Below are 22,225 nucleotides of genomic sequence, written 5' to 3' on the forward strand. Positions count from 1 at the left end.
CCCTCAGAGCTCCACTCCCAGCCCCACCTTTATACTTTCTTGGGGTCCTTCCTGATCTCTGTTAGACTCTTTGACCTCATGTGTGTTAAAGGTCCTCCTGTACTTAACGTACATGAATAGAGCTGTGAGGCCCCAGCCTACACACTCAAACACATTGCAAGAAACAAGACACAGGAACGAAGTAGCTTCCTGGATGAGAAAGGAGAGACTCAGACTTAGCCCCTGTCTCTCTTGGGCACAGCCTCCTCACTGTAAAGTAGAAGAGATGTTTCCAGCCAAGGGCAGGAAGATCAGGCCCATGGAGATCCAGCTGGCAGAATGCTCTCCAGGTTGCATACATTCCACCCTTGGTCCTGCTCTAGACTTTGGCTGAATCCATCCCAGGGATCCACAACAGCCTTTCTCCAGGTACACTGGTGCCTGAGATGCTGGATTTGAAGAGTATAAATAGAAGGAGAAATCTGGGAGGGGGAATTGGAGAGCAATAAATACTGTGAAGTTGAAGCAGAGGTTGAGAGCCAGGACTGAGATCTGGAGAGTGAGGGAACAGATTCATTCATTCCCTGTTGTTCATGGTTGCTCTGTACAGAGACAGAGAATACACTCTCTCTCTCTCTCTCTCTCTCTCTCTCTCTCTCTCTCTCTCTCTCTCTCTCTCACACACACACACACACACACACACACACACACACACACACACACACATACACACACATTGTTGTTAGGGGTTTCTACTCTTTTTGGGGGTTCTGCCACCCAGTTCCCAAATAAATCACACACAGAGGCTTTTTATTAATTATGAACGTCCAGCCTTAGCTTGGCTTAGTTTCTAGCCAGCTTTCTTTAACTTAACCTGTCTTCTTTTTGCTTCTGGGCTTTACACATTCTCTAGATTCTTAAAACTTACTCTTACTCCGTGGGTTGCTGTGTAAGTGCTTGGCTGCCCCCTGGAGACCTCCTCCTTCTCTGGCTTCTAGATCTTAGCTCTCCAATTCCCCCTCCCAGATTTCTCCTTCTATTTATGCTCTCTGAGTACCTGCCCTGCCTATCCTTTCTCCTTCCTTTCTGTTGGCCAGTTCTTTATTAGACCATCAGGTGTTTTAAACAGGCACAGTAATACAGCTTCACAGAGTTAAACAAATACAACATAAACAAAAGTAGCATACCATAAAAGAATATTCTACTACACATAGAGACACACAGACACCCACACCACACTGGGGAAAGAAGCCAGGAAAAGGCCCAATCTTAGGTCAGAAATAGAGGTGGTGTGAGGGTAGATACAGGAAAAGGAGGGTGAGGAAGGGAGGTCAGGATACCCCAGCCCCACATACACTCTTCAGTAAGGCTTTGATAGATTGGTTTTGCATGTTTGTATCCTTATTGCAATGTGTGTAGTCTACTTTGTATCATGGGTTTTTGTTGGAGTGTCTTTTGTCTCACCTGGAATGGAATCCATTTAAGTCATGGACCCACTGAGCTACAAGCATTGTTAATAACTCAGCTATAAGTACTCCACCCACTGAGCTAAAAGCCCTCTAATAATTCAGCTATAAGTACTCCACCTCACTGAGCTTCAAGCACTCTACACAGACAGTACCTACTGAGTCAAGAGCTCTCTACACACTGAGCTACAAGCAGCATAATAACTCAGCTACAACACTCTATCCACTGTGCTACAAGCACCTTGCCAAGTAGGGCACAAACACCAACACCTCTCCCCTTCTCTTCCCTCTGTAGCTCCCTTTGCATCTGGAAACCAGTTTAGAGCAGAGAAATCCACCCAGTGTAGCTTTGTCCCATTCCATTCTTTATGCCCAGGTCTTGTTACTTCTGTCCCAGTCTAAGGAGGGAACTTCAGATCAGCTGAGGGTGGGAGTCTCATGGACACAGTACTTGTGCTTGATCCTCACACTTCCGAATCCTGAACTTGGAAAGGCACACTTTAACTCAGTGCACAATGTAAGTTGCTGCTGGCAGCAGCGTTCAGTGCTGAAAACACATGATTTTCCCCAGTCCAAGTCTGTCTGGGAAGATATTAGGAGCTATGAGTGCAACCTTCATAGGGAAGCAGCCCTTTTCCTGATCTGTGAGCTTGAGTTACTGTCGTTAAACTCTGCAGTCTTGCCTTACAGAAGCCATATGAGGAACACAGTGATCGTCTCCTACGTCAAGGCCACAGCATGCTTTCCATGCCCTCCATCCTATCAACCATGCTCCTGAGGGGCTCCTGTGTCACCTGCCTTTCATGAAGCAACCACAGCCAGTCAGTCCTCCCATATCCATTATTTTCTTTATTCCTAATTCCATTCAGACCTCTTGTTCTTTCTTATCTCATGTTCCTCTGTGGAGAGCCATCAACTTTTACCACATGCACACTGACAAAAATAAAATATGGAATCAGTTAATATAAGAAAACATGGAATATTTTTCTTTCCCATTAGGTATTCATTGAATATCATTTTTACTACTGCTGATTTTAATATTAGGTTCATAATAATCTTTTATGTGTGGCAAATATAATTCCACAGCAATGCACTCCACTCTCTTGTATCTCTGTTAGTGGGCATTTTGGCCAATTCTGCTCCCTGACTCTTGTGAACAGTGCAGTAGTAACCCTGTGTGTGCAAATCCATCTGTGGGAGGACTTTAGGAGCTGTGAGAGAGAATTAAGTTTAATGGTGGTGGGTAATGGTGTGTTTGAAATCTCCAAAATTAATTTACTCTTTGGCACCAGTTGACATTCCACCAGGAGTATATAAGGATCACACATTTCCACCTCCCCTCCATGTGCATATATTGGCATTCATTTTTGTTTCCATTACTTTTTTGAGGCAGGACTTTTCTGTGTAGATCTAGCTGACCTGCAACTGATTAGGTAGACCAAGCTGGCATGGAATCAAAGAGATCACCAGCTTCCTGTTGAGTGTTGATATAAAAGGCATTCCCATATTACCTGGCTACATCATGGCTTTTCTGATAATTAGCCATTCTTATCAGTGTGAGAAGCACTAAAAGTTGGTTTTGACATTGTAATTTTATGGATAAGGATTGTGGGCGCCATGGGCCCTGGCCCCCGACTGGGAGTGGCTGCGGCCTTGCTTGCTGACCTTGATCAGATGTCCTCCCTATTCAGATTCCCTGCCGGTATCCACCCTTCTGAATGCTTAAGGGAAGTTCCTTGTTTGTGTATCCTGCATTTTGGGCGTTAACAACTTAGATGCAAGAATGTAGAACATTGGGTCTGGAATGTAGACCATTGGTAGCGAACTTCTGCCCTCCGGGGGTTCCTCCATTTGTGCTGTAAGCCTGTATTTAAGGTTTCTTCCCTCTTTCAATAAACGGCATTCAACATCCAATCGTACGAATGACCCGCTGTCTCTTGTCTCTATTTTTTAATCCGCAGCCCTTCGCTCGGACTTGGTGAACGGGTATCGGTAATGCGGGCGTTACCACTACAAATGGAGGTCCCACCGAGATCTGAGAAAGAAGGACCAGCTGACGGACACTCTTGGAAGGCCGGCCGGCATTTTAAAGGTAAGAGTGAATTGAAATGGGTGCAATTAGCTCACAGTCAGTTAATTGGACTGTTGAAGCAGGAAGGCACCAAAGTTAAGTAAGGGCAAGACAGCTAAAGATTTTAAATAAAAAGAAGGAAATCTTCCCAAAAGAGAAGAGGGAAGGAAAGGAAATTTCCCATTAAAAATGGGAGAAAAATTTTAATCAAGAAAAAAGAATTTTCCTGGTAAAAAGGGGAAAAATTTTTGAAACTAGGCCTAAAGATTTGGGCCCTGTAGAGGAAGGATGAAGGAAAGAGAGAAGCCTCTTCCCAGTGGTAATGGAGGACGTAAAGACTTTTTCCAATTGTAGAGTTTTCAGGATAGCTGAAACTCTGAGCTCTTTCTTCCCGCCAGTGCAGAGCGGCAGCATCTGAATTACAAAGAATCGACAGGTAGGCCTCACTGCTGCTGGCTGAACAGCAAGCGAGCCCAGAGCTTAAAGTTTGGCTGTCTGTTTGCTTAATTTTGGTTCAAATGTTTTTTATTTTTCCCTCAGAGTGGGAATAATTCAATATTTAGGATCCCTTCGTGGGAAATGTTTTTCTGTTTTCCCTTATAGTGGGAATAACTCATTGTTAGGTAGTCCCTTCATGGGAGTAGGAAGTTTAAATGTGTTTGTGTGTGCGGGGTGCGCCCAGCGGCTGTGGCGGACAAAGGCACAGGAGATAGCCCGAAACAGGTACGCGCCGGTGGGAGGCAGAGCCGTGATGGAGTGCGGCCCAGGCAGGTACTAGCAATAGAACCTGAACATTGGGCAGAGCCAGTGAGCTGAGGCCAGGAAGGGACTAGCACTAAAAGTTTAAACCGGGCCTAACTTCTGGTGAAAAATGGTTTCGGTCGGGACATTGAATGCTAAGTCAATGCTGTTTGAATAAAGGATGTTCTGTTCTTTTGATTGTCTTAATACATGTTTGGATGAATGTTTGGATTCTCATGGTAGATAAACTAAAGAAAGAGGATTCATAATTTTGAACTATATATTATGCGTGCTCTTGTCTGTTGATCATTACTGAAAATTTGGCTCTGCGATTTAAGTTGCTTTCTAGAAATTCTTGGTTTAATTCTATAAAAAAAAATATAACACCTGAAATGGTTTGGGTTGCTAGCTTATTAAATAATGTTGCTAAGATAAACCCATAAATGATAATCTCTTCCTGATAAAGAGGTTACAAAATTATTTTTCCAATAAATAAAATGCAGGTAAATTGTTTGGTCCATGTTGTTAATAATTGGCTATTTGTGCTAATGTGTTACTTGAAAATCTATAAAAAAGAATCTTCTTTTTAAGATTTTATAAAAATACTCTAGAAGAGTATTACCTAAAGTTTACCTTTTCAAATCCTATAGAGATTGTATTTAATGCTTTTATAATTGGCATATGTAAAAAGGACCATGGAAACAGAAGCTGGTGATAGAATTGCTCAATTATTATTGCTTTCATATTTTAACTTCAAAATGGCGCTGATATATAGAACTGGACGCTTTGGAAGTACAGGGAAAAAGGTGTTTTGACAAACAGTTATCAATGATAAACAGCCTAAATTAAAAATAAAATTATATGGGATTGAGATTGGAAGATTATTGGATTCCGGTGCTGGATATATCTATAAATTCACAAGAATCCTGAGATCCCAATTGGCCCCTTAAAATTTCTACCTCTAACCAAAAGGTAACAGCAAGGCTCAGACGCCATTGCAGAGCAGGCTACTTTTAAATTGGAAGGATGAGGAAGGTCATGCAGGAACTTTTCAACCATTTGTGCTACCTGACATTCCAGTGAACTTGTGGGGATGGGATGTGTTAGACGTTATTGGAGCAGTGCTTACTACACAGCCTGCACAACAGATGCTGAAGAGTCAGGGCTACTGCCCGGGCAAAGGCTAAGGGAAAATGTTGCAAGGAGACCTGCTCCCTGCGGCAGACAAAAACTGTGTCACTAGGGGTCCTGGCAATACTAGAGGATTAGGGTCTTTTCCATAGAGGTCACTGCATAGCAGCCTTCAATAATACAACCGATAAAAATCACTTGAAAAAATGATGACGCTATATGGGTGGAGCAGTGGCCCCTTACTAAGGAAAAATTAGAGGCTGCATATGCATTGGTTAAGGAGCAGTTAGATGCTGGACATATCATTCCTTCCACTTCACCTTGGAATTCACCTATATTTGTTATTAAAAAGAAATCAGGAAAATGGAGGCTATTACAGGATCTTAGAGCTGTAAATAAAACCATGCTTCTCATGGGAGCAACACAGCCTGGCTTGCCTGCCCCTGTGGCAATTCCTAAGCATTGGCATTTAATTGTGGTTGACTTGAGGGATTGTTTCTTCACCGTTCCTTTGCATCCCGAGGACAGTCCTCGCTTTGCTTTCAGTGTTCCTTCAGAAAATCTTAAGGAACCTTTTCAGAGATATCAGTGGGTGGTATTGCCTCAAGGAATGGCCAATAGCCCTACTATATGTCAAATTTATGTGTCTTTGGCCCTAGCTCCAGTTCGAAAAGCTTTTCCAGGTGTTTATATAATTCACTACATGGATGATATATTAATGGCTGCTAAAGATAAAAAACTTGTTTTTGATGCCTTTTCTTATTTACAAGAGGTTCTTAGCTTGGCTAATTTACAGATAGCCCCAGAAAAGGTAAGGCATCTTTTCCCTATCATTATTTAGGTCATGAATTGTTACGCACGGGCATACGCCCACAAAAGATTACTCTGCGTATGGATCAGCTACACACACTTAATGATTTCCAAACCTTTCTGGAAGATATTCAATGGCTTTGGTCCACTTTAAAAATTCCAACAGGTCAGCTTCACCCCTTGTATGATGTCTTAAAGGGCAACCCTGACCCTTCATCTCCCCGTAAATTAACAGCTGAAGGACGTGTAGCCCTACAACGTGTGCAAGAGACCCTGAAACAGGCTCACGTGCAGTATATAGATCTTAATTCTCCCTTATTGTATTTGATATTTTGTTTTACTCATTCACCTACTGGAGTGTTTTGGCAAACAGGTCCTATTTTATGGGTACATTCCCCAGCTTCTCCAGCAAAAATCATCACTCCTTATCCACAGGCTGTCGCTCAGATTATATTTAAGGGAATCAAGATCAGTGTTCAAACTTTTGGTAAGGAGCCAGATTGTGGTGATCCCATACACCCAGTCTCAAGTAGCATGGTTGCAAGCTAATGATAATGATTGGGCCATATTGACATGCTCCATGCAGGGTCAGTTTGATACTCACTACCCCTCCAATGATGTGTGTCAGTTTTTTAAATTGCATCCTGTTATATTTCCCAAGATAGTACAAATGACTCCTATTCCTCAGGCCCGCGTGGTATTTACTGATGGCACTTCACGTGGTTTTGCTGTGGTGGTTTCTGGTAACATAGTAAAGAGAATAAAAGTCCAGGGCACTTCTGCCCAGGTGGCAGAGGTATAGGCGCTGTTGCTTGCTTTACAGATGTTTTCTGATAAGAATGTAAATATTTATACCGATAGTCAATATGTGGCACATGCCATTATGCCTTTGAAAACAACAGCCTACATACCATCTATTTCTCCCATTCATGAGTATTTATTGCAAGTGCAAGGACTTATATGGTCCTGCTCACATAACCCTTATGTGGGCCATATTAGAGCTCATACTCAATTGCCTGGACCTCTAAGTGAAGGTAATCAGAGGGCTGACACCATTACTCGTATGGCTGTCACATTAGTCTGTTCTGCCTTTGATAAGGCTACTCAGTTGCATCAGCGTTATCATCTTAATGCTGGATCTCTCCGTTATCATACAGACATAACCCGGGAACAAGCCATCCAGATAGTTAAATCATGCCCTATTTGTGTGGAATTTTTACCTGTTCCTCATTTGGGAGCTAATCCTCGAGGACTTTTACCTAATCATGTGTGGCAGATGGACGTCACACACGTGCCTTCCTTTGGAAAATTACAATATGTCCATGTGTCTATTGATACATATTCTCTAATTTTTGCTTCTGTCCATTTAGGGAAAAAGGTTAAAGATGTAAAGAATCATTGTCTTCATGCTTTTGCTTACATGGGAGTGCCAAAATGCATAAAGACTGATAATGGTCCCGCCTACAGTAGTACGGGATTTTCAAAATTCTGCCAAGATTTTTCTATTGTTAATAAGACTGGTATTCCTTATAATCCTCAAGGGCAGGCTATAGTAGAACACTGCCATCGTACCTTAAAAACTTATATTGCTAAAGTAAAATGGGGGGAGCTAGGGGCTCATCTCTCCTCTCCACATTCTATTCTTTCCCTTGTTTTATATATTTCAAATTTTTTATCGGTGGATTCTGCTGGAGTATCTGCTGCAGATAAGCACTGGAGGGCTCCTGTTGCAAATCATCCTCTGTTGCGATGGAAAGATCTTTCTACTAGCACTTGGAAGGGACCCGATCCGGTGTTGGTGTGGGCCCGGGGATCTGTTTGTGTCTTTCCACAGGACAATGAAGTTCCTCTTTGGGTTCCTGAACGCTGTGTGCGCCCTGTGGCTGCTGCTGAATCCCAACATGGCAGAGACCTATTGGGCCTTCGTAAAAAAACTCTCCCCTTCTGATGCCAATGAGGATTGAGAGCCCAATACGGCCAGCCTTGGCAAACATTATTGTAAGCCTAGGAACTGTAGCCATGTGGCTGGATTCTTCAGAAGGTAATGTATGGTAACTTTTTTCAAAAAACATTGAGAATGTATCACACCTTGGAGATTAAGGACAACTCTGAAGGTCAATAAACTTCATTTTCTAACAGTAGCATGCCAGCTAAGCCTTTTTCGCATTTTGCAATCCCCCTCAAGCTGGTGTAGTACCTACTTTTCAGGAATGGCTCTGTGCAACATTTATTTGCCTCCTGAAATTCATCTAGCCTTTTTGAAGATACCTCAAAATTTGTGAGCCTGAATGTAGCCATTATTGAGGCCATTAGTTCTGCTCCTTGTTTGCTGTTTTTGTTTTCTGTTTTCTTTATGTTTCTCAGTTGTTCTCTTGCAGACCTGCCAGCCTAAGTAGTGCTGGGATCAAAAAAAAATGGGCCGTGGTGGTTCGTGTTCCTGGAGCCGTGTCCATGCCAGTGGACTGTGGCAGTTAAACACAGATGATGCTCACATGCTCCAGAAGAGACTCTGACATCGCTGTTGCCGTTGTTGCTGTTATAGCAGTGGTGGCCACTGCTGCTATTGTTTCTGGGATTGCTATTTCATAATTGGTTACTACAGCTAGCACAATGGAGACCCTAGCAGCAAAAGTAGCTACCATAGTTAGTTAATCTTTCTTCTTATTGGGCATGATAAATTTAATTCCACTATTATACATTAAAATTGGCTTTGAAAGTTGTAAATTATTAAAACTCAAGTTCCATTTGCTTATGGGATACCACCTTACAAGGACTCCAATTTGCAGTAAGGCGCGTTTAAGAAGGGAATGGTTCAATTGCCTTTAGCCTTCTGGCTATGGGTGGGTTAGGACTTCTGTTGGTCTTTTCTGTGTCGCACAGATTGCAAGCCCAGTGCCACTTTGAGATCTTTGGCAGCAGTCACTCTACAGCTCACATGGTTGAATCTGTATGATAATGAGTATTCAGAGACGGGTAATGCTTGGGGGCCTGCCATCAACCTAAGACAGGGCACTTGTGTGGCCTGGGCAGGTGTCTCTATGATGGGTAAGGTGGTCTGCTGACGTCCCATGCAACCTAAGTCAGAAGCTCATTTAATAAAAAGGGGGGACCTGTGGGCGCCATGGGCCCTGGCCCCCGACTGGGAGTGGCTGCGGCCTTGCTTGCTGACCTTGATCAGATGTCCTCCCTATTCAGATTCCCTGCCGGTATCCACCCTTCTGAATGCTTAAGGGAAGTTCCTTGTTTGTGTATCCTGCATTTTGGGCATTAACAACTTAGATGCAAGAATGTAGAACATTGGGTCTGGAATGTAGACCATTGGTAGCGAACTTCTGCCCTCTGGGGGTTCCTCCATTTGTGCTGTAAGCCTGTATTTAAGGTTTCTTCCCTCTTTCAATAAACGGCATTCAACATCCAATCGTACGAATGACCCGCTGTCTCTTGTCTCTATTTTTTAATCCACAGCCCTTCGCTCGGACATGGTGAACGGGTATCGGTAATGCGGGCGTTACCGCTACAAAGGATGAAGAGAACTATAAAACATATAATTCCGGGTGTTTGTAGAGATGGCTTAGCCATTGAGAACACTTGTTCTTGCAGAAAATGTGGATTCCTTCACAGCTACTATGTGATGGCTCAGTTTTCTGTAACTCTTTGTCCAGGGGATTAGATTCTGTCTCTTCTGTCCTCTGTGGATTCCAGATAGTCATGAGGTGCACATTCATATGTGCAGGACAAACATGCATACACATCAGATAAAAAGTATTTCTTATAAACATTTAAAAAATCTTTATACATAAACATGCTTGTGCTTATATGTGCTTGTTGTATGAATCCTGTGTGGCATATGGTCCTTTAATGGGGGTTGCCTAAAACCATCTGTCTTAGTTAGTGTTTCTGTTTCTGTGAACAGACACCATGACCATGACAAGTCTTATAAAGGAAAGCTGTAACCTGCTTACAGTTCAGAGGTTCAGTCCATTATCATCATGGTGGGACATGGTGGCCTGCAGGCAGACATGGTACTGGAGAAGTAGATGAGAGTCCTACATCTTGCAGGCAAGAGAAAGTGGTCTGTAACACTGGTCTATTGGAGAAATTATTTTGGCCACTCCACGTAGTTAAAAGGATATTTATTTAATGGCATAACTCACAAATTAAGTGAAAGGTAGGTCGCAGGGTCTGGGGAAGGTGTATCGCAGTCCAGCGGTGTTCTCCGGAGCTCTGCACAGTCCACCTTCACCATTCAGCGTCCCGGCACAGAGAGAGCGCACAGAGAGAGCACTGGCCCATTCAGCTCTCGGGTCTCCAGGAGCCTCCCCTTGCCCCGCCTCGTAGGCGTGACAGTTGCCAGAGTCTCAATGGGGGTTGGAACTTCCAGATGCAAGCTGGAATGGCTACTCACTACATCTCCCCCTTTTTGTCTAAATAAGAAGGTTCTAAACTAATACAAGACTATATACAAAGGAATGGTTATCAAATATTGTCCAGAAATAATGAGGGATAATGACCTAGATAAGATGGAACTACAACCAATGCAAACAATATCAAGCAAGAAACATATACTAAAATCCAGAGAAGTATAGAGCATAGGTAAATGGCATGTTATAAAGATCATTCAAAGGTGTCTTATCCTAAAGAACCTGAATCTAATACTTAATATGTTCTACCTAAGATATTATGTATACTAAGTTGTAACTATAACTGCTAGTCTGCTCTATATAAATAAAACACTGATGGCCAGTGACCAGGCAGGAAGTAGGTTGCCAGGCAGGAAGTAGGTGGGACAAGGAGAGAGGAGAATTCTGTGAAGCGGAAGGCTGAGGAGGGAGACACTGCAGCCACCGCCAGGACAAGCAGCATGTAGACTCTGGTAAGCCACCAGCCACGTGGCAAGGTATAGATTTATAAAAATGGGTTAATTTAAGATAAAAGAACAGATAGCAAGAAGCCTGCCACGGCCATACAATTTATAAGTGATATAAGTGTCTGAGTGATTATTTTATAAGTGGATTGTGGGACTGCAGGGCTTGGGGAACCTGGAGAGAAGCCCTCCAGCAACACTGGTCAGTCTCTTAAGCATGTATGAGAGCTCAAATCCTGCCTTCACATTGACACACTTACTTCAGTAAGACCACACCTACTCCAACAAGGCCACACCTCTTAATAGTGCCACTACTTTGGGGTCATTTTCTCTCAAACCACCACACCTACAGAAAACACAGATATTTACATTACAATTCGTAACAATAGCAAAACTGCAGTTGTGAAGTAGCAAGGAAAATAATTTTTTCACTGGGGGGGGCAGCACAACATAAGTAAATATATTAAAGGGTCACGGCATTAGGAAGGTTGAGAACCACTGCTCTTATGGCTCTGGATTAAATAAATGCACCTCCATTCCCTCACTGTGTTCCTGCTAATGCTGTTCATTTTTGTCTCCTTCCTGTAATGTTGGCCTAGATGTGAAAAGTGCATTTTACTCTATGCCTATGTTCCATTTCTTCCTAGTTCCTTTAGGAGTTTATCACAAAATCTTGGTTTTGCTTATAGCTGGACTGTATTTCCTACACGTATTTTTGTTTGTATGATTCGTTTTTTGAAAATATATTTTGTTTTTGCAAAATTACTGGCTGTATTTTTCCCCTCTACTTGGAAATACAGCAGTTTTTTTTTTTTTAATGTAGTCAATTACTCCCCAGCTTCCCTCTATTCTTCTATTCTATTCTATTCTATTCTATTCTATTCTATTCTATTCTATTCTATTCTATTCTATTCTATTCTATTCTATTCTATTCTATTCTATTCTATTCTATTCTAATTATTCTATTCTATTCTATTCTATTCTATTCTATTCTATTCTATTCTATTCTATTCTATTCTATTCTATTCTATTCTATTCTATTCTATTCTATTCTTCATGTTAAATTTATGTCCTAGGTTCTCATGGATAATTTCTCTGTGATTTTTCTGTGCATAGTTTGCCTCTAATATGACCTCCAGTTCTACCTGAGTCAATGTTCTGTGTTATGTCATTCATTTCTTCAAGTGTAATTCCTTCTCCATGAACTGTAAGAGCCAACGTTTCTGCGTGTCGTGATACAGTTATTTTCTTTCAGCACTCTAAGTATATACTCCCATGCTCACCTGTTTGTAGGAATGCTGACAGGACCTTTGGTATCATTGTAGTATTGGGGTCTTTTATCTGGTTCAGTATTGTCCATAACAGTTATATTAACTGTAGGTTTGTGTTTTTCACACCTTGATTTAGAATGTCAACAAGAGTTTTCGCTTTTGCTCCCGAGACAGAAATTCAGAGAATAGCAACAAAGGGAATGGCTGCATCTCCAGTAAATGCTCACCAGGTCAGTTTTGTGTCCATATTATTTGGAATAAATTTGAATCCATGCAATCCTTTATTCTTTGTCTCTGATAATCTTATCTAAATGCTTATTACCCATGATTGTTTTTCTTTTTCAGTTCTTTAAAGATTACATCTTTAAATCTTGACAACCACATAGCATAGATGTGTCTCATTGTATCCTCCCTTGTCCATTACTGTGAGGACATAAATTTACAGTCTTGTCTGTGGTTATGATGTCATTGTTTTAACAGCTGAGTAAGGAAACTGGGGGCAAGGTCAGGAAACCCCACAGAAAGCACTAGCCTGACTCATAGGAACTCACAGAGCCTGAACCATCAACCAAGGAGTCTGTATGGGACCAATCTAGACCCTATTCATTTATGTGACAGCAGTGTGGCTTGGTCTGCATGTGGGACTCCGGTAAACAGGAGGAGGGGCTGACCTGGTGCTTTGAGGACCTGCTCTTGAGAACCTGTCCTCATGTTAAATTGAATACAGGGGGTGGTGCTTGGTCTTATGGCAGTGTGATATGCCATCCTTTGCTGAAGTGCATGGGAGGCCTGCCCTTTCTGAGTGATTACAGAAGAGGGGTGGATTGAGTAGAGGATGGAAGACATGAGGGAGGGGGGACTGGAAAAAGAGGAAAGGGAGGAGAGGCTGTAGTTGAGATGTAAAATAAATAAATAAATAAATTTAAAAAGAGGGCAGTTCTGAAAGGGATTCCACTGTAAATGATCATCAAAGAAATATATTGATGCCTAGTTCCTACAGAGGATAGACTTGTGTCCTTATACATTAGTGAGGAAGGAAAGTCTTAGGTGCCATGCAGGTTGCATTTAGGTGAGGGCCAGGTTCCCAGAACCAGGCTTATCAATATGGCCATAAAAATACTTGGAACTTTTTGCTGGTTTCATCAAGCAATCTATGGAGAAGTAGTTAGAAGAGACTCACTCTATTGAATCTTAATACTAAATAGTTCAGTACCATAGAGAGCATAGATGATGGAAGGAATAAGTAACTTGCTCTGTCTTGAAAACAGTGTTTCTGTGAAAAGATGCAGATTGCGGTATATCGTTCCTCTCTCTGATATCACAAGGTGGTGATGTGCCTTTGGGGTTTTTGACACTTGAAATGTATTTGACTCAGGGAAGCTGCTGCTCATATCATTCTCTGGATTCCAATGATTAGTGTTAATATCTCAATAGAGAGATCAGTATTTTTTTATTTTTTATTATGTTTCAAACAGAGTACCATTGTGTAAGCAATGCCAAGTATGCAGTATGTGGAATATATCTATATTGCATCATGTGAGATATATCTATAAGAAATTTCTAGAAATTGTTGACTTGGAGCTCTTCATAAACCATCAATTTTCAGATATAAATGAATGCCTTTAATGATGCTGCTGAAGGCTGTCCCACCTTGTGTTTAGAACAGAGTCACATGAGGCCCAGCTGCAGCTGGTATTAATCCAGTTTCCATATTTGAGAAGGTTAACAGCTGTAGCATTTGCAAGTACAGTTTGCACATTGTAATGTTTCCAACTGAAATGAGACACCCTTTTCCTGTTTCATAGCCACATTCCCTTCATAAAGGTACATCCCTGCATGTAGACCTCAAATATTTAATGTTTACTAGAGTTTATATTTCATCCTGTTTTTATGAGATAGGATAAACAATATAGAGTATGAGTATTCTAGAAAGAATCATTCATAATTAACTTTCTTTTTATGTTTGAGGTATATTTGCCTCAATGTATATATAAGTGCTATGTGTGACTCCTGCATGTTGAGTTCAGAAGAAAGCATTGTATCCCATGGAACTTGAGCTAGAATCAGCTGTGTGATAAAATGTGGATTCTGAGTCTGGAACATGTGTCCTCTAGAGCAGCAGCCAGTGCTCTTAACTGCTGAACTATCTTGGCAGAACATACACAAGTTTTGTCTTTAAATAATTGTCATGCCTCATCTATATCACAAAACTGTCTTTTCTTGGGTGTCTTTTACCTAGGAAAGCATTTTTTTCTTGAAAAACATGGGAAATGGATAATTTTCCATTACAGGGTCTGTTGACATTCAGGGATGTGGTTGTAGACTTTACCCAACAGGAATGGGAATGTCTGGAGTCTTCTTGGAGGGCTTTATACATTGATGTGATGCTGGAGAATTACAACAATCTAGTCTTTGTAGGTAAGAATGCCTTTCTTGGTGAATTCCTTATGTTTCCTTTGTATTTAATTACTTTTTACATGTGTAAACTTTCTAAAATATAATAGGGAAATTATAGTAATAAACATAACATTTCCATGGTATGTACTTTACATTTTCCTATGTTACCTGCAAGAGCAACCAGTGTTTCATACTGAATGATCTCTCCAGCTCTCTTTTCTAGTTTTTAATGACAACTTGAAAGTTTAAAGGAAATTGAATATTCAGAGCAAGGAAAGGCATCGAAATATATTTAGTAATTAGAATATTAATAATTAGTAACTCATTTAATGATAGTGTAGCACAGAAGACCTGTGCTGAATTCACTATTTTTGAGACTTACTAGTTTACCTGTTTTAGAAAACGTATGGAGAAATCATTTATTGAATCTCTTACTCAGGCATCAATATCACCCCTATTTGTGGTCTTTTTCCTGAGAAACATCGCACATGTAGAAAAAATGAAAAGTTCTTAGATCAAGACTCAAAGCACATTGCCTATCAGTCTGTGAATATCCAAAAGAAGCCTAATAAATGTAATAAACTTGGCAAAATTGTACATGAATCATCCCAACGTACACTTTATAACACAAATGATACTACAGAAAACTGCAACGAATATGATTGTGGCTACCACATGGATGCTTCTGTTGAATTATCAAACCATAAAAGTGTGAACAGTGGAGAAAAACCTTGTAAATATAAAGACTGTGGAAAACGTACCAACACTAGTCAAAATCACAGAAAGCACACTGGAAAGAAAGAACACAAAAATACAGAGTATGATGTATCATTCGACTCTAAACATAAACTCACACTCAAACGATTCCATAGTAGAGAGAAAAAACACCAATGTAGGACATGTGGACAATGCTTGCTGACCCACTCGAGCCTCAATAGACAACAGAGAAATCATTCTGGATCAAAATCCTACAATTGTGAACTATGTGGCAATTGCTTTTCTCAGTTGTATCAGGTTAAAAAACATTTCAAAACCCATACTGGAGAGAAACCTTACAAATATAGTGATTGTATAAATTCCTTCACCAGTGTCTCATGTCTTATTAATCATCAAAGAATTCACACAGGAGAAAAAACTTACAAATGCAGAGAATGTGAGAAATCTTTTACATGTAGCTCACATCTTAGAAGACATCAGAGACTTCATACAGGAGAAAAACCTTACAAATGTAGAGAATGTGGTAAATCCTTTACTTGTGGCTCAACTCTTAGAGAACATCAGAGAATCCATACAGGAGAGAAACCATACAAATGTAATGAGTGTGAGAAATCATATAAACATGGCTCAAGTCTTAGAACACATCAAAAAATTCACACAGGAGACAAACCTTACAAATGTAGTGAATGTGAGAAATCTTTTACATGTGGTTCAATATTCAGAAACCATCAGAGATTTCATACAGGAGAAATTCCTTATAAATGTAGTGAATGTGAGAAATCTTTTACATGTATCTCAACACTTAGAAACCATCAAAGATTTCATAGAGAAGAAATTCCTTACAAATGTAGTGAATGTGAGAAATCCTTTATATCTGTCTCAAATCTTAGAAGACATTACAGGATACATACAGGTCAAAAACCTTATAAATGTAATGAATGTGAGAAATCATTTCCATTTGTCTCAACTCTTAAAAAACATCAAAACACTCATACAGGTGAGAAACCATATAAATGTAAAGAATGTGAGAAATCCTTTACATATAGTTCACATCTTAGAAGACACAAGAGAATTCATACAGGAGAAAAACCTTACATATGTAGTGACTGTGACAAAGTCTTTACTCGTCTCTCAGGTCTAAGGGAACATAAAAAAATTCACACGAGAGAAAATTTTCAACAGTAAATAATATAGCATACGTTTTATTCAAAGCTCTGTTGTAGAGACCACTGCAGGCTTCATTGTAGATAATAATTATGAACATGAGAAACCATGAAAGTCTTAGATAATATCAAAAATTTTATATTGAGTGATATTGTGAACATTGGACTACCTAGGAAATTTTCTTAAAATATCTTACTATTTTAGCTTTAAATATTGCACAATGAACAGAAAATATAGAGGCATAAATAATGGCTTGTGTTTGCAGCCATTTCCTCAAGACTGAAACATTTCAACTGGAGAGGAACCTGAGTAAATGGGTAAAAATAAATAACTTTGAGAAATATTAGAAAGTGAAAGAATTCTCTCTGCTTAACTCACATGAAGAAACTTCAACAAAGTCATGCTGCTTAGATGAGGCTCTGACAAACTTGGTGACAAAAGGTCACCAAGAAAGGATGTCCTTCAACCTGTGGATATGCCTGCAAGTGTGCAGTGTGCTATGGCTGTCCAGTTGTCCTAAGCTGTATCCCATGAAGCTTTGGAGTTAGTTACATTATGGAAACTCTGTGAGTCCCTTTTTCCCACATATTCCTGTAACTAACCTGAATAAAGCTCATTGATTCAACAAGATGGACTTCAGTGCTGTCGATACTTGGTTCTGGGTGAGTAGATGTGTATTGTGTTGCACCTCCATAGGAAGTCTATCATACAACATGTGCTGAACCTATTAATTCTTCCTCCAAACCTGTTTTACACCAGAAAATTGATGTTAGAGAGAAGGGATTTAAATATCTAATGTTACATTAGATTCATGCTTCTTTGCACCTCATAATGTCCACACTAGAATACCCAAATAAATACATTGAAGTTAATAAACACTTATCCTAGTGCTAAAGGTGTAGACTCATGTGAAATTTGACCCTGAAGGAAACACCTACCTCCAAAATGCTACAATGAAGATTCATGTTATCCAACATCAAAATATTGATTCTGGAGTGAAAATCTACCAAGAGAAACAATGTGAGACCTTTATAGCTATAACCTGTGGATTTCACAACATAAATGTTTGTGTATAGATAGTAAATTTCTGAAATTGTGAAGAAAATGAGCCTATCAGTACTCAGCAAAGTTTAAGAAATATTAATTAGCCGGGCGGTGGTGGCTCACGCCTTTAATCCCAGCACTCGGGAGGCAGAGGCAGGCGGATCTCTGTGAGTTCGAGGCCAGCCTGGGCTACCAAGTGAGTTCCAGGAAAGGCACAAAGCTACACAGAGAAACCCTGTCTCGGAAAACCAAAAAAAAAAAAAAAAAGAAAGAAAGAAAGAAAGAAAGAAAGAAAGAAAGAAAGAAAGAAAGAAAGAAAGAAAGAAATATTAATTAACCTAAGGAGCACAACAATTGTAGACAGTTCATATGGAAAACTATAACAGACAGATTTGTAGACATCCAGCAAACCAAGTGCAATACAATTAAGAAACAAAAGGAGTATATGATCCTGTCTCACATGTCAGAGGGTGAGGATTGTTCTTTTTGAATGCTTATGAAACCTGTTTTGGAAATACTTTTGTATTGCTAGTATTAGAGTTGCGGTCATGTCAACACAGTCTTAAAATTATAGAATCCCACTGTCTAGGTGACATGATTATATATTAACATTCATGCTGCATCACTAGATCCTCTTTTACAGAAGCAGGGTAAGGTAGGGGCACTTGGGCCTCTTCCTCCAAATAGACTAGTCCCATTTCTGGAAGATGTAGGCTTATATCAGGCTTCCATTGAACAAGAGAGCAAATGTCTAGTGCCAACATTGACTACTCTGCCATCATCTGGCTTTCTGTTTCTCAGGCTGGTTTCCTGCTCTGCATTCTCCAGGTGGACCTTGGTGGACTATCTGCTTCCCAAGCTACTTGGAGGGTTGCTGCCTTTTCAGGGTTTGTCTCAGCTGCAGATAATTTGCTAATCTAAGTTCATGATGTTTTTGCATGACTTCCACTTGTTCCCACAAGTTATAATGATCTGACCAGCTGATTGACAATGTGAACATAATCTCAGCTCCAGTTAACCTGCTGTTAGGACTCACCTCCATATGCTTTGGCCTGCTTCCACCATGTTTCTCCCAAAGATGGTTCCCTAGCCATAATACACATCCTGCTTGTGACCTTACACCAGGAATGTTCATCTCCTTTTTCCTCAGGGCAGACCTCCAGAGCCTGCAAAAGTGGCCTTGCAAACAGGCTCCCTCATCTCCAAGCTACAACACCCTGTGAGTGGCTCTGGCTTCTGAGGGTGCTGCCATCTGGGCCCTTTTGCCTATACCTTCTGAATCACAACCCTGATGACTGTGGTAATGGATGATTGGTGTTCTGGGGAAACCCCAAATCCTGATGCCCTTTCATTGATTCTGTGTCATCAGCTCCCAGCACTTTAGGAAACACAGGAATTTCCTTTGTCTGTAGACATCACTAAATGGGCACTGTGAGTTCATAGCTCCGAATTTCTAAGCATCCCTTGTACCTGAGTGGAGTGGATGAAGTCCTGAGTGAATATGTACTGTTGACATGGGTTACAGATTGCCAATTAGAGTGTAGGTAATGAAGAAATGAAAGATACATACAGAAAAGTTGGGATTGCATTGTCCCATGATTTCTGATGGAGACATACCAGTAGCAGCCTGGAAACCAAGGAAACAGCATTTTTTAATACACCTGAAATTCAGGATGTGGGGATATTGTATAGAGCTTAATGGGGAAGTAGGGTTAGTTAATCTTATTGTGTGTTTAGAGAGTGTCTTTTTTTTGGAGCAGAGTCAGGTTGCAGTCATCTATTAGGAGAAAGCTGTGGTTATTAGCTTTTGTACAGTCAACATCAACATATGGGCCATGCAAAGGATTTGTTATTTCCCTGTGCCTGAACATGGGGAAGGCGTTGCCATTTCCATGGATCTGAGACTTTGTGATCCTTGACATTTCCATGCCAATTTTAACAAACACATTAACTTATCTCCCCACATGTACCCTGTCTTAGTTTGGGTTTATATTATTATGAGGAGACACCATGCTCAAGACAACTCTTATAAAGGAAAATATTTAATTTTGGCTGATTTACAGTTTCAGAGATTTAGTCCATTATCATCATGGAGATAAGCATCGTGGCATACAGGAAGATATAGTACTGGAGAAGGAGCTAAGAGTTCTTGATCTGCAGGAAACAGAAGGTACTAGCCCTAGTTTGAGTGAATAAGACCTCACAGCCTACTGTACACATACAATGAATGCTGATTATTTTCATGAGCCTCCCTCAGTACATGAAAAATTATTGCTGATTTGAATCTCACACAGGATATTCTCAGTCACTTTTGTGATATAAGCATAAGCCTCTCATACTAAAATTTCAAGCATTGCTGATTACAGGTGTCACCATCAAAATAGAATATGCATCAAGCATGATAGTTATCAGAATGAAACTTGCAAAATCCAGTCACCAAGAATGCAGAGTTATAGACAGAGACTGGCACATTACACGTATCATTCCTGCTGTGTTTTAGATGTGAGCCTCCCAAAGTACATGCACCATGACTGCCGCAATACATTCATGAGGAATCTCCCATATGTGCACCATGAATATTAGCTTACAGCATGAATGCACCAGAGTATATACAGCATGAATGTAGACTTATTGGTTCAGGTCCCCATACTATATTCAGAATGAATTCTTGTTTATCATCATGAAGCACCCACAATACATCAGTGTGAGTACTTGGTTACTGGGTTGAGTCTTGCACAGTCCATTCACTGTGTGGGACCAACCCCTACTTTTATGACCAGGGTACTTCTTGAGCAGGAGAAGTGTGAAATATTTAGATAGAAAGAGATACCTAGATGACAAGAGGAAAGACAGAAACACAGGACAGCCTAGAGAGGGATTGGATCAAAATCTACCAGCCCAGACCTTTATTCAAAAGGGCTTTTCCCCTGTCTTGAAAAACCAAAAGGGAGGGAGCTTTTTATATCAGTGTTAAGGAGCAAGGCAAAAGACCTTCCCCTTTCTAGATACAACCAAGTGTCGACCCTTCCAAACACCTGGTACCTAGACCCATGCCCAATCATCTTCTTATGCAGTCCTGCTGGGTAAAGGCCCTAGGAAACCTCAGTGGGCTCCAACAGGTCCCCTTTCTTAATATTTTAAAGGGTTCCCCATTAAGAGCTCACAGCAATCTCCATAGCTTGTCAAACATCCCAGCATAGGTAAGGGATGATAAAGATGGAATATCCTTTTTGGAATTGGTCTAAGATGTAGTCTTAGCTGTACCAAGCCCATTTTTAAATCAATAAACACTTTATGCAACTGCATCAAATAAATCAAACTATGGATGCAATTGCATCAAACTTGAAGACTCGCTTAGCTTCATCATTAACAGGTTAACATAATTCTAAAACAAATATTAATATACATAAATACAATTCTCTTAAACTTACATCTAAAAGCAAACTCTTAATAGAACCATTAACACTTTAAAAGCTTTAGCAAAAATACACTTTAAAACAATCTCTTAATAGAACCATGTGAATTTCTTGCTAACAAAACATAGAATAAACTTCTGATGCACCCACATCAAACTTAAGTACTCCCTTAGCTTCACCAAATATGGTGTATCAATATCTACAGGTTAACATAATAACTCTAACATAAATATTACTATATACACTTATAATTCTTACAAACCTACATTCAAAAGCAATACTCTCAACCATTAACAATTTAAAATTTTAGCAAAAAATATACTTTAAAAACTTTAGCAAAAATCCAAAAGCAATTTTAATAGAACTATACAAATATAACATTAATTCACTCAACTAACAAAAAATATTTTTTAAATTAAATAGACAGGAATATTAACTCCCCCTTTTCTTTATAATTTTTTGAAACTGAATCTTGAGTCTAGTTAGAAAAAAAACAAACTTCTCCATTTAAAAAGTTCTATTTTTTATTTTATTTTACAATACCATTCAGTTCTACATAACAGCCACAGATTCCCTTGTTCTCCCTCTTCTTTCCCCCCTCCCCTTCCCCCCAGCCCCCCTCCCCTTCCCACCTCCTCCAGGGCAAAGCCTCCCCCAGGACTGAGATCAACCTGGTAGACTCAGTCCAGGCAGGTCCAGTCCCCTCCTCCCAGATTGAGCCAAGTGTCCCTGCATAAGTCCTAGGTTTCAAACAGCCAGCTCATGCACTGAGCACAGGACCTGGTACCACTGCCTAGATGCCTCCCAAACAGATCAAGCCAATCAACTGTCTTACCTATTCAGAGGGCCTGGTCCAGTTGGGGACCCCTCAGCCTTTGGTTCATAGTTCATGTGTTTCCATTCGTTTGGCTATTTGTCCCTGTGCTTTATCCAACCTTGGTTTCAATAATTCTCACTCATATAAACCCTCCTCTTTCTCGCTAATTAGACTCTCCACAGAAATCCACAAAGATACCCCCACAAAAGACTGCTGGCAATGGTCGAGAGACAGCTGGGACTGACCTACTCTGGTGATGGGATGGCCAAACACCCTAATAGTTGTGCCAGAAACCCCATCCAAGGACTGAGGAATCTGGATGCAGACATCCATGGCT

General features: G+C 40.4%; 1 protein-coding gene across 2 annotated transcripts in view; it reads left to right on the forward strand.

The window, feature by feature from the left end:
• The window catches only part of LOC107399972 (uncharacterized), a 25,011-nt gene extending 7,772 nt beyond the window's left edge, over positions 1-17,239 (forward strand). Inside the window, exons 2-5 of one of the 2 annotated variants that reach the window (XM_076559926.1) lie at positions 3,407-3,537; positions 8,033-12,563; positions 14,625-14,751; positions 15,170-17,239. In XM_076559926.1, the coding sequence (XP_076416041.1) occupies positions 12,471-12,563; positions 14,625-14,751; positions 15,170-16,632 (1,683 nt within the window). In that variant the 5' untranslated portion in view covers positions 3,407-3,537; positions 8,033-12,470 and the 3' untranslated portion in view covers positions 16,633-17,239. Of the gene's footprint in view, positions 1-3,406; positions 12,564-14,624; positions 14,752-15,169 lie in introns of both variants that reach the window. The other variant, XM_076559925.1, reaches the window with a different exon arrangement.
• Positions 17,240-22,225: the final 4,986 nt, after the last annotated feature.

This window comes from Peromyscus maniculatus, chromosome 22, assembly GCF_049852395.1.
Source record: "Peromyscus maniculatus bairdii isolate BWxNUB_F1_BW_parent chromosome 22, HU_Pman_BW_mat_3.1, whole genome shotgun sequence".
Lineage (NCBI taxonomy): Eukaryota > Metazoa > Chordata > Mammalia > Rodentia > Cricetidae > Peromyscus > Peromyscus maniculatus.